The sequence below is a fragment of the Ziziphus jujuba genome, chromosome 7, assembly GCF_031755915.1.
Source record: "Ziziphus jujuba cultivar Dongzao chromosome 7, ASM3175591v1".
In the NCBI taxonomy this organism is placed as follows: Eukaryota; Viridiplantae; Streptophyta; class Magnoliopsida; order Rosales; family Rhamnaceae; genus Ziziphus; species Ziziphus jujuba.
In genome coordinates, this window is record NC_083385.1 from 15,173,741 (window position 1) to 15,189,468 (window position 15,728).

At 29.3% G+C, this 15,728-nt stretch overlaps 1 protein-coding gene and 2 pseudogenes across 1 annotated transcript; all 3 read left to right on the forward strand.

Annotated features, from left to right (window-relative positions):
• Positions 1 to 1,450: 1,450 nt before the first annotated feature.
• On the forward strand, positions 1,451 to 3,378 carry LOC107425106 (probable mannitol dehydrogenase). Its single transcript, XM_016035031.4, has 5 exons — positions 1,451 to 1,648; positions 1,791 to 1,904; positions 2,108 to 2,624; positions 2,713 to 2,866; positions 2,983 to 3,378. The coding sequence occupies exons 1-5, from the start codon at positions 1,551 to 1,553 to the stop codon at positions 3,180 to 3,182; spliced, it is 1,083 nt and encodes a 360-aa protein (XP_015890517.3). The 5' UTR covers positions 1,451 to 1,550; the 3' UTR covers positions 3,183 to 3,378.
• A 2,229-nt stretch (positions 3,379 to 5,607) lies between these two features.
• LOC107425102 (probable mannitol dehydrogenase) lies at positions 5,608 to 8,085 on the forward strand (annotated as a pseudogene).
• A 113-nt stretch (positions 8,086 to 8,198) lies between these two features.
• On the forward strand, positions 8,199 to 10,622 carry LOC107425103 (probable mannitol dehydrogenase; annotated as a pseudogene).
• Positions 10,623 to 15,728: the final 5,106 nt, after the last annotated feature.

Sequence of the window (15,728 nt, forward strand, 5' to 3'; positions counted from 1 at the left end):
CAGTCCGAATGTTTTTAAATTTAAATTATGTATTAATAGAGCAAATATTGATAATTTATTTTGGGAAGCTAAAATATGGGGACTCATGGTATTTTCCATAAACATGGATAGCTACATTTTTAAGTAATTTTTTAAAAGTGACACGCCTTTTAAAAAAAAAAGAAAAGAAAAATACCATCGAATAAAAACTAGTGTTAGAAAAAGCTACTTAGAAATTAAAAAAGAAAAAAGAAAAAAGAAAAAGCTACTTTGAAATTAAAAAAGAGAAAAATACCATTAAATAAAAATAGTGTTGGATAAAGCAACTATCCTTATAAAAAAAAAATAAACACAAATATATATAGTAGTCGACCAATTGCCACATATCACTCATCAGCATCGGGTGGACATGGATTTGATTGGTTTGATTTTGAACCGAAATACAATTCAATCCATACATATTGATTTTTCTAATTTACAATCCAAATCAAACCATTGAAGTATTAAATCCAAATCAAACCAAACCATTTATGATCGGTTTAATTTTGATTGGTTGATTGATTTGAAACTTACTAATTTATAAATATATAATACAAATAAAAAATTTTCCAAATATAAAATATAAATAATAAATTATAATTATCCAAACATAAAATACAATTAGAATAATACAACATAGTCTACAATAGAAAATAAAGAAGAAAATGTAGCAAATGATACACATCATGCATTTATTAAATAGCAAATATTAATGTCATCATCTCACTCATATAAAATCAAATTAAAATTGTTAGACCAAATAATGTAAAATAATACATTCGTCAAAATTCATTCATTCAAGAATCAATGCATAATTCCTTTTTTTTTTTAACCTTAAAACTTTGATAAATCATAAGTCAATAAATGTTGACAGGTTCACTAATTTTAGTTGATTTTGTAAGCTCTACAAAGATCAAAACAATAAAATTAGCAATAAATTATATTTAAACATTTATATATATATATATATATAAGTAATAATTGGATACAATATATGTAGATATATATATATATATATATGATGGGGATGTAAAAAAAAAATTATATATTATGGTGATGGCGATGGACTGGTGGTGGACGGCAACAAAAATAAATATTTAGTTTAGGATTATAATTTATAATTTAATTTGGGATTTGAGATATGGAGATTAAAATATATATATATATATATATATATATATATATATTAAAAATTAATATATAAAAATAAAAAAATATTCTAAAATTAATATATAAAAATAAAAAAATAAAAAATATATAATTTTTTAATTATATAATATATTATTTGAATTGAATTGGATTTATATTTTCAATTCATAACCAATCCAATCCATACAATTTATAATATTTTAAATTCAATACAATCTAAATCGTTAAAAATAAATTAGGGGATGAATTTAACGGGTTGGATTGGATTTGGCCGGCCCTGTCACTCACTTCCACTCTTATTATTCTCTGTGGCCTTTTTGGCTTCGCTGTTGCGTTGCGTTGTTCTATTCAAAACAGAGCAGCAAAAACAAAAACGAAAAAAAATGGTAAAAGCTCCAGTAGAAGAGCACCCTAAGGCAGCGTTTGGATGGGCAGCCAGAGATTCTTCTGGCCTCCTCTCTCCCTTTAATTTCTCTAGGAGGTTCTTTTTCTCATCTTGTTCTCCTTCATTTTTATGTAGGATTTGTCTTTTTTAGCTCTTCATTCAAATAAATAAGTAAATAAATAAACGCTCTCCGTTTTTGGGTTTGTGTGGGTTCTATTTTCATGGCTTGGATGTGCAGGGAAACAGGGGAAAAAGACGTTAGATTCAAAGTATTGTATTGTGGAATTTGCCACTCCGACTTGCACGTGGTCAAGAATGAATGGGGGAATACTGTTTACCCTGTCGTTCCTGGGTATATAAACTCTACCTTTATTCAAGATTTATAATATAGTTTCAGTTTTTTCCAATTTTTTTTTTTTAAACATTAATTTCATCGCTAATTTTTCTAATGGATTTTGATTTAAATTTGGTATTTTATATTCTTGGTTTTTGCCACCAAACTATATTAAATTAATAAAAAAATAATACCCAAATGAATTTGGGCAAATTGCACAGGCATGAACTTGTGGGTATAGTGACAGAGGTTGGTACCAAAGTGCAAAAGTTCAAAACTGGGGATAAAGTTGGTGTTGGATGCCTGGTTGGAGCTTGCCATTCCTGCAACAACTGTGCCAATGACCTTGAAAATTACTGCTCAAAAGTCATATTCACCTATGGTGGTTCCAAGTACCATGATGGAACCACCACATATGGAGGTTACTCAGACACCATGGTGGCCGATGAGCACTATATAGTCCGCATTCCTGATAACGTACCACTTGATGCTTCTGCCCCACTTCTGTGTGCTGGGATTACTGTTTACAGCCCACTCAGATATTTCGGATTCGATAAACCCGGTTTGAATATAGGTGTGGTTGGGCTCGGTGGACTAGGACATGTGGCAGTGAAATTTGCCAAGGCTATGGGAGTTAAGGTTACAGTGATCAGTACCTCCCCTAACAAGAAGAAGGAAGCTATTGATCATCTTGGTGCTGATTCATTTCTGGTTAGCACTGACCAAGATCAGATGCTGGTATGTCTTCCACTTTGATTGAAATTTATGGCACGATTTTATGTATTCCAACTGTTTGATTCTTTTGGGGTGTGTGTTGAATGTGAAGGCTGCTATGGGGACATTGGATGGAATAGTTGATACAGTTTCTGCAGTCCATCCACTTCCTACTTTGATTGGTCTATTGAAGTCTCATGCAAAACTTGTTATGGTTGGTGCACCAGATAAGCCACTTGAGCTGCCAGCTTTTCCTCTGCTGTTGGGTAAGAGTGAAGTTAAATCTTAGAATTGCTAAATTGGGTTGATGTAAACAATAATTGAATATTAAAACCTTTGATTGTGTTTTTTGACAAGCATGTAAAAAAATTTGGAATGACAGGAAGGAAGACGGTAGCTGGTAGTTGCATTGGAGGGATGAAGGAGACTCAAGAGATGATTGATTTTGCGGCCAAACACAACATAACAGCTGACATTGAAGTTATACCGATTGATTATGTAAACACTGCCATGGATCGTCTTGCAAAGGGTGATGTTAAATATCGATTTGTCATTGATATTGGGAAAACATTAAAGTGTTAGGTAGTAATTTTTATATGACAAGTATGATTTATTATGATTTTTATGTCATTATGATGAGAATAGAAAATCATATGCTTGGTTCAGTTTGTTTTGGAGTGTGTTGGTTCTGGATCAACTCTGTGTTACAAAACTCTGATTTCTACATATGAGTATTGTTGAATAAAATAATGAAATGATTTCATTTTTAGTAACGAAATTCATTTTCTCTTTTTAGTATTGGAACCGTTGAGAGAATAGATGCCTTTATAACTGCGATTTAAGCGTTGTAATAAAAGATGACTGGTGAACCGACAAAGCAGAAAACTCTGTCAGGACCATACCATGTGGAGATAGTTAATGATGAATGCATTGGGACCAATTTTTACAATTATTACGTTTGGTCTCTGTCACCGAGATCTTTATCATCTATATAAATATTCATAAAGAAATTCTGACCCTGAATTTGTATGTCTGAAAATACATGGTCGTTTTGTTTCATCAATTGGTTTATGGCTGAAAAAATTTGTACATAACAGTAGAGTGGACAAAAAAAATCTCAAAGGTGCTAAAATTTTTTATGCTTTATTCTTACAACTTTTAAGAATAAATTATAAAAAAATAAAAACCTATATTATTGTTGAAATTGCCTTTTTTTGTGAAAATTAATTTGTAATATATATCCTACTTTATAAATTTCTGCCGAAGAATATTTCATGAAGAGTGGATATGGATTTTTGGTGAAAAATAGTAAATGGGATTTGGGCCACCCAGTTTATTGGATGGCAGATTTTCTTGAACTCCAATTTGAGGAAAGATCGTGAAAAAAAACAAGAAAAGACAACCACATGAAATAAAAAAAGTTGAAAGTAGGTGAAAAAGTAGGTGGAGGTTCATGAAGCATGGCTGGATCTTTGCAGTCCTGTGGTGCATGGGCAGTGGGCTAGCTTTTAATCTTTCAGATTCAGAATTAATGCCTCTCAAACGGGATTCCCAAGAGCACCGCTTCACCTATCACAAATAGGTGTGACCCACGTGGGACCATAAAAAATTTGCTGCTGCTGAAACCCTAATATTTTCTATTGCTTAAAAAAAAAAAAAAAAAAAAAAAAAGTCTCAGTCCTGGGTTGATTGTTCGAGAATTCCAAATACTTGGAAACTTGGCACTATTACATTCTAAATTCTATTTGGATGGATATTTTCCATCTTAAAAATCTTTTTTCTTTGCTTTTGCATTCCAAACTCATAAATTTTGATTTTTCTGTTAAAATATTGAATAGAAGGTATAAATTGCAAATTTAAAGAATAAAATACAAACAGTTCTGAATAAACAAATTAATTAAAAAAATGTTATAGATGATTATTATTTTCCTAATAAGTTAGTAAAAGAAATTGAAAATTTGCTTGTGTAATTCTTCAAAAATAAAAATAAAATATTTACATATAATTGATGTTCTTAAAAAATAATAAATAAACACCTATAAAAAAATTAAAACATGTAATTTTTCAAATAATAGATTTTCTAAAATAATAAATAAATAAAGATTAATAAAAAATTTGAACATGCATTAAAACATCATTTTCTTTGGAAAAGTAAAAAAATATATAAAATATTAAAAAATTCTTATATGTAATTTTTTTAAAAACAATACATATAAATATAAAAAATACATGTAATAAATTAAAAAACATATTTTATAAAAATAATTTTCCAATTTGTCTTTTATATTTTATAGATAACTTATTTTTTTTTATATAGGTGTGTATGTTTTTATTTTACTATTTAGGATCTCTATAATATGTACAAATTATTATTTAAAATTTATAAAATAAAATTGATATCCTAAAGAAAATACACAGACCAATAAAAAAAAATTTGAACAAGCATACAAAAAAAATTGAAAAAGTAAAAATCTCATAAAATATTCTTGTAAATAATAAATATAAATATAAAAATATATAATAAATAAAAGAACGTACTTTAAAAAATATATATTTTAAAAATTTTCTTTTATATCTTATAAATACTTTATAATTTTTTTTAAGGTCTTTATGTATATTGAGTGGAATTTGAAATGCATAACAACATTTTTTTAAGGTATTTTAGGATGGAATATATTTTTTTAAGATTGTTATTTTTTTAATAAAATAAATAAAATAAATGCGATATATTATTTTTCACACAATGAAGTAAATAATATAGTTATTTTTAGAAGGAAACTAAATATTTAATAAATGAATTATATAAAAATATTAATTTGATGATAGGTAATTTAAAATTTAATTATATTATTTTTAAAAATAACATAAATTATATGTAATATTTGATGAATTAATAAAATATGATTGGATAGGTATATGACAATTATGATATCGAATCTGTTATTATATGTTTGCTCTAGTTTTTGTTGTTTTTGATGTTTAAACGATTTTTCTTTATCCATGGGCAATGAGTTTTGATGTATTGGAGGGATCCGTATTTGTAGAAGTTTTAAAAATCTCTCCCCAAACCGTGCATGATTCAATGGCTAGGATAGGTATATGACAAATATGGTAGACGATACTTTTTTTGCTTTTTTACAATTTTTTATTTTTTTTTATTTTTTTTTATTTTTAAGTTTGACCAACTTTTCTGCTACAGCCTCCAAAATTTAAAATTTATGGATTAGGATTTCTACACCAATGTTTGTAAATAAATAAATAAAAACAGTAAGCAAAGAACTGTTCAAATACGTACGTGTCTCAATTTCCATTATGTCCAAATTTCACTATGTTTATCACCAATTCTGTGTATATTTATATGAAAATGAAGCACATTCTTCCTTTTTTTTCTTTTTTTTTTTTTTTTTCCTTAGCGGACTAAAACTTGCCACATTTTCACTCTCTCTCTCTCTCTCTCTCTCTCCCTCTCTCTCTCTCTCTCTCTCTCTCAGCCTCTAAAGAGACTAAAGTCTGTGGCTTATTATTATTACTTCTGCTGTCCTTTCTCTTTTCTTATTATTATTACTTTTTTTCTTGTTTTTTCTTTTTTGTGAAAGTCCTTTGTCCTTTTTTATTCTCCGCGAGGTAAAATCAATTAGATTCTGAATCATTATTTTATAATATTTTAATATATAATAAAAATAATAATAAAAATTTTAAATATTAAATTATATCAATTATTTTAAAATTATATTAATTCATTTGTATTACATATTAAAAATTTATATAAAAATAAATAATTCAAAAATCACATCATTTTTTTCCCATTCTCCACAAAGTCCTCTTTCTTTAATTTATTCACATTTCAATCCTCGATGCTGAATTTAAGAATGATGAAATACATATGTGACAAATTTAGCTGGTTTAAAAATTTTCTTTTTTAATATTGGGGACCAGGATGTCTTTCTCATTTTTTTTAGAACTTTATATTTTCATGATTTTTTTTAATAGTTTTAAAAATAAAAAAATTTCGTTTACACTCTTTCAGTTGATTATGAGATTTGATAAAATACATATGTGACAAGTTTAACTGGTTTACAAATTTTCTTTTTTAATGTTGGGGATTGGGAAGTCTTTCTCATTTTTTACGATTTTTATTTTCATGATTTTTTATTTTTAAATAAATCTAAAAATAAAAAAATTATTTACACTCTTTCAGCTGTATTTTAACTATAGTTAGATTTATGATTATGAAAAATCATATTCACAGCTTATTTGTAAATTTTTTTATTAGTATCTACAGTTAAAAAAATTTCAATATAAATATGACAAAATTGAAAAGATATAAATAAAATTTAATTTTTTAAAATACTCTTATTAATTTGATTTTTCTTGCTGAACTTATTTGGTTTCCAGGGAGCGGGAGAAGAGGACGTGACATTGAAAGTGGTACACTGTGGGTTATGCCACTAGGACCTACACCGTATCAAAAACTAATGGGGCACTTTCTGCCTATCCTATGGTCCCGGGAACTCTTATTCGATGCTATCTATTATTAAGAAATTACAATAATTACGATTAACAATTATCAATTTTTTTATTTTTAAAAACATGCAAATAATTTTATAAAACTAGAAAAATTTTAAAAACCAATTTACAAATTGGGGACTGCACACCTTTAATAATACATCTTTGGCCTTCCCAATTTTGAAGTTGATTTTGGAACTTAGCTTAGCTAATTGAATTGAACTCCCTGATAACCTTCTTAACTATCAAAAATTAAACTGAACTGGGCATTCAATTTCATTTCATGGAGGCATGAGATTATTGGTGAAGTGACAGAGATTGGAAGCAGAGTTCAAAAAGTTCAAAGTTGGAAATGAAGTTGGTGTGGAATGCATGATAGGAGCTTGCCTCTCCGGTGATAACTGCACTATAAACCTCGAGAATTATTGCTCCAAATTGCCACACATGGTGGTGCCGAGTATTATATACGATGGAACTACCACATCTGGAGGCTACTCCAATATCATGGTGGCTGATGAATACTTTCATAGTTCTCACACCTGAAATACTGCCTCTTCATGCTTCTGCACCTCTCGTATGTGCCGGAATTGCAGACTACAGCCCAGTAAGATATTTTGGGCTTGACCAGCCCGGGATGTATGTGGGTGTTGTTGGGCTGGGTGGATTCGGCCACTCGGCTGTGAAATTTGCCGAGGCAATGGGGGTTTAAAGTTACTGTGATCAATAGATCTCCTGTAATAAGAAAGAAGGTGTACAACTTCTTGGTGCTTGTTCATTTTCGGTGAGAATTGACCAAGAGCAAATGCCGGTACATAATGTAACGAGTGGTAAATATATTGATGTTGAATTCAAAGTGTTCATGGTGTTTTTTTTTTTTTTTTTTTTTTTTTTTTTTTTTGGTGAAAGGTGTTCATGGTTTTTATTTGTATTGATAATATTTCTTTCTTGCATTGGTTGTCGTAGCATAGCAGCCACTTGAGCTACCAGTTTTTACTTTGCCTAAAATTTAGAGTTTAAGAAGGCAGTATTTATTTATTTATTTATTTTTTGGGTGGAGCAATTAACTTGCTTCAGATGCTTTTTGACCAACTTTGACCGTTCGAAGCAGGACAATTTGTTTGTATGCCGGGATTGACCTCTTCTGTCTCGCACTTGGCTCATCGAATACGTGTCTCAATTTCCATTACCTCACCAAATACGTCACTGTTAGTGTTTGTCACCAATCCTATGTATATTTATATGAAAATGATGCACATTTGTTTTTTTCTTGAGGACTAAAAATTGACACAGTTTCATTCTGTCTCTCAGCCTCTTGAGAGACTTGAAGTTTGTGGTTCGTGTTGTTGGGTTGCTTCAGAGTTCAGAAAGAATAGTGGAATACAATGGTGAAAGCTGCAGTTGGATGGGCGGCCAAAGATTCTTCTGCTGTCCTTTCTCCTTTCTTATTCTCCAGAAGGTCCTCTCTTTCACTGATATTTCAGTTTTTAGAAACCCTATTTCATCAGGCATCGAATTTCTTTTCAGTATTGATTCTAAGTTTTGATGAAACACATACGGGACAAATTTCAGTGGTTTACAAATTTTCTGTTTTAATAGTCTTTCTCATTTTTTTGTATTTTTGTATTTTTGATTTTTTTTTTTAATTTTTAAATGATTTTGAAAACTCTTATTAATTTGTTTTTTCTTGCTGTAACTTATCTGGTTTCCAGGGAAACGAGAGAGAAGGACGTGACATTGAAAGTGTTATATCGTGGCATATGCCACTCAGACCTACACCATATCAAAAACGAATGGAGCACTTCTGTCTATCCTATGGTCCCCGGGTACTCTCATTTAATGCTATGTATTATTATGAAATTATAATCATTAAGGTTCAGCATTATTTTCTTCGATTTATAAAGATATGCAAACGATTTTATAAACTAGAGAAAAAAAAAATAATCACATGCTACTTTATAAATTAGGGACACATACCTCTAATAATAATTTAAAATAATACATCTTGGCCAGCCCAATTTTTAAGTTAATTTTTTAACCTAGCAATCTAATTGAATTGAACTCTCTGAAAACTTCTTAACCATCAAAAATAGAACTGAACTGGGATTTTATTTCATGCAGGCATGAAATTATTGGTGAAGTGACAGAGGTTGGAAACAAAGTTCAAAGTTGGAGATAAAGTTGGTGTGGGATGTATGATAGGAGCTTGCGTCTTCTGTGATAGCTGCACCAAAAACCTCGAGAATTATTGCCCCAAAATGATAGCCACGCATGGTGGTTCAGAGTATTATGATGGAACTACCACATTTGGAGGCTACTCCAACATCATGTTGGTTGATGAACACTCACTTTGTGGTTCTCATACCTGAAATGCTGCCTCCTGATGCTTCTGCTCCTCTGTTATGTGCTGGGATTACAGTCTATAGCCCATTGAGATATTTTGGGCTCGATCAGCCCAGGACACATGTGGGAGTTGTTGGGCTTGGTGCGCTTGGACATGGGGGCCAAGGTGACTGTAATCAGTACCTCTCCTAGCAAGAAGAAAGAAGCTATTGAACATCTTGGTGCTGATTCATTTTTGGTGAGCAATGACCAAGATCAATTGCAGGTACATAATGTAATTATTGGTACGATATATTGATGATGAATTTCAAGGTGTTAAATGGTTTTTTTATTCGTATTGATAAATTTCTTGATTTTTATTTTTTTGTTTGGTAGGCTGGTTTGATTTCTGAATTTTAAGGTTGCCATGGGCACAATGGATGGCATTATCGATACGGTCTCAGCAGTCCACCCGATAATGCCTTTGATTAATCTGTTAAAGTCTCATGGAAAGCTAATCTTGGTTGGTATGGCAGAGCAGCCACTTGAGCTACCAGTTTTTCCTTTGCTTATCGGTAATTCATCTTCTATTGGCTTGAATACATAGAATTCAGGAAATTTAATATTCTTATTGGGCGACTGGAAGAGTGTTCATTAATCATATATATCCAAAGTATGTGTTTAAGTGGAAAAACTGGTTTTGGAATAATGGAATATGTATCTTGTGCACTATTCCTAAATGGAACCTACTGTAATGTGGAATGATAGGAAGGAAGATAGTGACTGGTAGTGTGATTGGAGGAATGAAAGAGACACAAGAAATGATTGATTTTGCAGCAAAACACAACATAACAGCTGATATAGAGGTCATTCCTACTGATTATGTGAACTCTGCCATGAAGCGTCTTGAGAGAGCAAATGTTAAATACCGGTTTGTCATCGATATCGGCAATACATTGAAGTCTTGCTCTTAAATTATGTAAAATTCCAGCTTATATGTGCACATGCATGATCCAGTGCTAGGCTCTCACACACATACATAGATGTTATCTACAGTAGACCAGATCTATTGAATAATTCCTCATATTAGATATTAAAATCGGTGAGAAGTATGTCAATATTAGTATTGATACATTTTGTACACAAGGAAATTATTAATGAAGTGAGATATTTTGATCACAAACAAACACCCTGCGGTTTTTATCTACTCTTTAATGCTATCTTCCATAAATTAACTTCTATGAAAGACTTGTGCAGGACCAAATAGGCCTCCAGACAAGAGTCTCTGTTCTGATTATATAACAGAGTCCTATAGCTTGAGTAATTAATTGACGTCAACATCAATTGAATAACTTTTCAAATAAGTAATGAAGGTAATGAAGGGACATAATTAATTAAGTAGAATTATATTTAATAGTTTGTAAGTCGATTATTATGTCCGATTATCATAGATACTTTGACAAACTTAGGTTTGTGGTTTGTTAATTCAGTTCCAAAGCCTCCAACTTTGATTTTCTGAATCCTGTGTTATGAACTTATGACTGGATTTTAGTCGAAAATCCGGCCAGATATGATGTGCCTTGGTTTGTTTTTTTTTTTTTTTTTTGGTTAAACTCCCTCGAAATTACCAAAAGGTAAAACATTATATCTAAAATTTATTTTTTTGGTGAATAAAATTATAAGCTATGAGCGAATGTTGGAAAAGCATACAATTTTGAGGTGGTTTAACTTGCCTTAGCTCACCAGGTACGTCACTCAACTTCACCCTGTTTGTCACAACACTATGTGTGCTTGTATCAGTGTTCTAAAAGGAGAGAAAAAGCACTACCTAAGCACATCTAGGTGTGATACTTTTAAATAATGTCTCGTATAGTATTAAAATTAAAAAAAATTAAAAAATGATCAACGTTGTGTTGACCACCTAATGCGTGCTTAGGCACTAAAATGCACGAACCTTTTTATTCAATTTTTTTTTAAAAAAATTATTTTTTAAAAAATATTAAAAAATAATTCATAAGAAATTAAAAAATAAAAATAAAAAAATAAAAAGATGGAAAATTTTTTAAGATTAATTTTCTTTTTTCTTAAACAAAAAAAATGAAAATATAATGTATAAGGATTAAGGAATTGGAGAGAAAATTTAACAAAAAAAGGAAAAATGAAATTAAAAAAAATGAAATTAGAGACTCGATTAGCAACCAAGTGATGCTAGTGATGCACAATCATAGATTGCCGAAGGTTGTGATGATGAGGGAAATGATGATGAGCTGGAAAATGATATGTTACTACCTAATATAGATTCGAGAAATGCTTAAGTTGAAATTAAAGAGCCCGAAAAAAATAATTTTGTATTTGATGGCATGGTAGATGAGTTGGATGAAGATGTAGATATTAAATTGGAGTCCAATAAAGAGTTAGACAAGAGTTAGATTATAGTAATAGTTAAAGTATATATTAATCTAGGAATTCTTAGGTACTTGTAAATTTGTAATATATATGTTTTGAAACTAATTTGTTGTTGAAAACTTGAAAAACATAAATTTTCACATATCTGTTATAGTCAATTATATGCTAATTCATATTTATTGCACATACAAAGGTAATATAGACTTATATATAAATAATTTTATCCAAAATTAATAAGTTAAAAAACCATAATACCCATATAATTAAAATAAATTTATTCATTAAAATCAAACCATTATAACCTATAATCGAAGACTTATTACAACTCCAAATTAATCTTCTTACATGATAAAATTTACTACAATAGAGAAGCCCAGCATCAATATTTCCAATGAGTCTCTATCTTCCATGATTAATTTTTGTTTTCTTCTCAATCAAATACGACTGAGTCATTTTTATTCCTTTTTCAAATTCAAATATTATACAATATTGATTTGGAATCAAAGCTGTAACTAAAAATGTAATACATGCATTGTAGAAAATACATATAATTTACCACATGTGAAGCTCACAAACCATTATTCACCCCAAAAAAAAAAAAAAAAAAAAGCATAATCACATTTAGGAGCTTGTACACGTATACCATACTTTTTTGAAAATAGAAAAAAAGAATCAAAAGAGAGAAAACGGTGAACAATTGTACCTAGACTGCTTGGCCGAATTGGATATACCACATAAAAATTAGTTTGTAATTTTTTGGTGACCAAGCTATATAATATTACCTAGTGAAATCCCACAACCGTAAGAGAACAAAAAAATAAAAATAAAAATAAAATAAGAAGTATATTATTTTATTGAGCAACTGATGTTGGGTTTCTCTGTTTCAGTGGATTTACAGAAGATAAATTTGAGGCTATGATGAGTGCTTGTTTAGGTACAAATTAATTTCCTAAACTTATAAAGGTATTATGTGCTTTAATTAGATGGACATTATAGTCTTTCAACTTATTAATTTTGAATGAAATTATCTATATTTTTTATTGAGGAAGGAAAATGCAAGTAGAAGGGAATTTTCTGTAAAAATACAAAAGACAAGGATAATTATGAAAATCTTTTAAACTAGATGGTAATATTTTGTTATTGTCCCAATTAATTATGAACATAAAATGAAGTAACACATATAAAATATTCACTAAAAAAATGCAAAGCAATTCAAAATATAAATGCAAGCAAAAAATTACGTTTTTATATCAAATTTAAATAAATTTACCAAATTAACCTTCTACCATTAAATTAAAGGGAAGGAGTTGATGGTTGGGGGATGAGTAACGAACTTGAAAATTTCAAGCAGTTAATGATATTTTTTCAAACCTAAAAGGGGTCTATGAAATTTTTCCATACAAATATATATGTGTTTCTTTCTTTTACGGGCAAGCTATCCTTTTATATAAAATGATTCAATTATGTGTTTTACATGTAAATCAACAGGATGGTTCTGATGCCAATTTGGATGATAATGGAACAAATCAAATGGAGTATAGTTTTTATTTATTTATTTATTTTAAAAATTTTTCAGCTTCGTGCTTAATATTCTCCTGAATTAATATTATAAGTGACCCATATTGATTTTCTATTTAGGGTTGGAAGAGGATCTTTCTTTCTTCTTCTTCTCTTTTTTTTTTTTTTTTTTTTTTGGGAATTTATTTGTTTATTTATTTATTTTTGTTGTTATGAGTCTATCTGTGTGAACTAATTTGGGCACGGTAGTTGCATAAAGACGCACGTGACATTTAATTTAAGGCGTTCTATTGTGGTATGTCGATTGGGTCTACACAACATCAAGAATGATTGGAACATGCATGTCTATCCAATGTTTTTAAAGTAGAAGAAATTTGTTTAGAACGATGTCATTTATGGGCTTAATTTCTCTAAAAACTTGTAGAACGTCTACAATTAAAGGAAGGAATATATTGGCTGGTACGTTGTATGATTGGAGGAATCCAAGAGACAAAATAGACGATTTATTTGCAGCTAAACACAGCAAAAGAATTTTTAATTTTTGTGATTTAATTTTATTATTTTTGTTTGAAGTAGATTTTCCAAATTTCCAAAATGGATCATGTGAACATTCACATCCGTGTACCGACTTGTGAAAAAATAGATGGTTATTTTCTACTTTTTATTTTTATTTATCTTTTTGAATAAACTGGAAACAGATGTTGGATATGAGTTCATCCTCACCCATATTGACAACAACATTCACAGAAAATGGTCTTGCTCTTGAATTTGTCTTCCTATTTTTGTGCATGCATGCCCATTTGCACATCTGTGGAGTTGGCATAGTTTTTAGTGGCATTAAAAATTAAAATATGTTAAAATCTCGCCATAGATTAACTACACATTTACTAGACGTTGTCATCGTTTGTTCAATTCAAACAATGTTTTCAAATCCCAACATCCATAAGAGAAAGAAAAAATACAACGCGACAAAAGACAACCTTTTACCCTTTTTACAAGTCAGGACAAATCTTTGGTTGTTTAAGGAATCAGGTCTTAAAATTTTGGATAAATTACGTCTAATGCCATTTCAGGTTAATCTATAATATTTCAACTGGACCAAACAATAGACACATAGGTAGATGATGATTATTGAAGTCGATGAATCCGGTTAAATTTATTTAAGTCAAAACTTCAGCTGGGGGTGAAACAAAGTTTATTGTCCTTCCTTTAGATATGGTTTGGTAATTAAAGTTCTCTGAATTTGGTTCTGTACTGTGCTCATGTACGTGTGTTTTTGGCTCTCGTCGTTGTTTGACGTGGGCTTTTTGTTTTTGTCGATGTCTGAGCAGCACGTGGCAGAAATCTCGATGATGAAGCACGTGAACAAGCATGACATGTGGATGCTTAATTATCCACATACGTTCATTCTTGGCTACCTGATTAAAAAGTTTGGCAATTTTCTTGAAAATTTTGACTTTGTCAAATTGGTCATATGTACCTAAGTAGAGTTATACTATTTGTGATCATGAGTGAGAAGAAAATTAAAAATATATATATCGATGAATTTATTTATTGATATTATAATTATTAATTGAAAAATATTTTATTATATTTTAATTTCTAAAAGTAAAAATGTATTTAAATTGTCGAATTATATTTAAATTCAATTAGTGATAACTAAAATAGTTTCATTGTATGCCTAGCTATTTGCCTCTCAATTTTTTAACGGCTTGTATTTTGTTTGGTATCAAACTAAGTAATTTTTATGACAATATTGAAAGTTCTGAAAATTACAAAAGTTAGATCAGTATAGTTACTAATAAAAAAAATACCTACTTATTCACACGGACCAAAAAAAGGTAAAATATTTTTTTGATAATAAAAAATAAAATCAAATATATTTCTGTTTACAGTCAGAATTATTATATTTACATCCACTTACCTTCTTTTTTTTCTTTTTTTCTTTTTCCGAGAATGGTTTTGTAAGATAATTAATTACCAGTGCGAAATGAACAAGAGCAAAAATCATTTTATCCTTAAAAAAAAAAGAAAAGAAATCATAAGATGGAAAATTAATTAAATGCAAAAGGAAAATGGAGAAAAGAAGTAGAAATGTACGAAATTAAAATTTCCCAAGAAAAGTAATTCATTTAAAAATTAATTTAAAAAAACAAATATAATTCATACATAAAAAATTAATTGAAAAAGAAAAAAGGGAAAAGAGTTTGGTTAGTTTTAATTAAAAACTTATGATTTAAAAAATTAATTAGGACATTATTATCTTTCGATCCACAAGTTTTAATTTTATCATGTTAACATATTGATTACTGGCAACAATTACCGGGCTTATGTAAAGTTTTAATTAAAAATATTTAATTCTATTGTTTTTTATATTAA

Coding starts and splice junctions, on each gene's coding strand:
- LOC107425106 (XM_016035031.4), top strand. CDS start 1,551: ATGGTAAAAGCTCCAGTAGAAGAGCACCCTAAGGCAGCGTTTGGATGG. Junction 2,625..2,712: donor CTGACCAAGATCAGATGCTG/GTATGTCTTCCA, acceptor TTGAATGTGAAG/GCTGCTATGGGGACATTGGA. Junction 2,867..2,982: donor AGCTTTTCCTCTGCTGTTGG/GTAAGAGTGAAG, acceptor TTGGAATGACAG/GAAGGAAGACGGTAGCTGGT.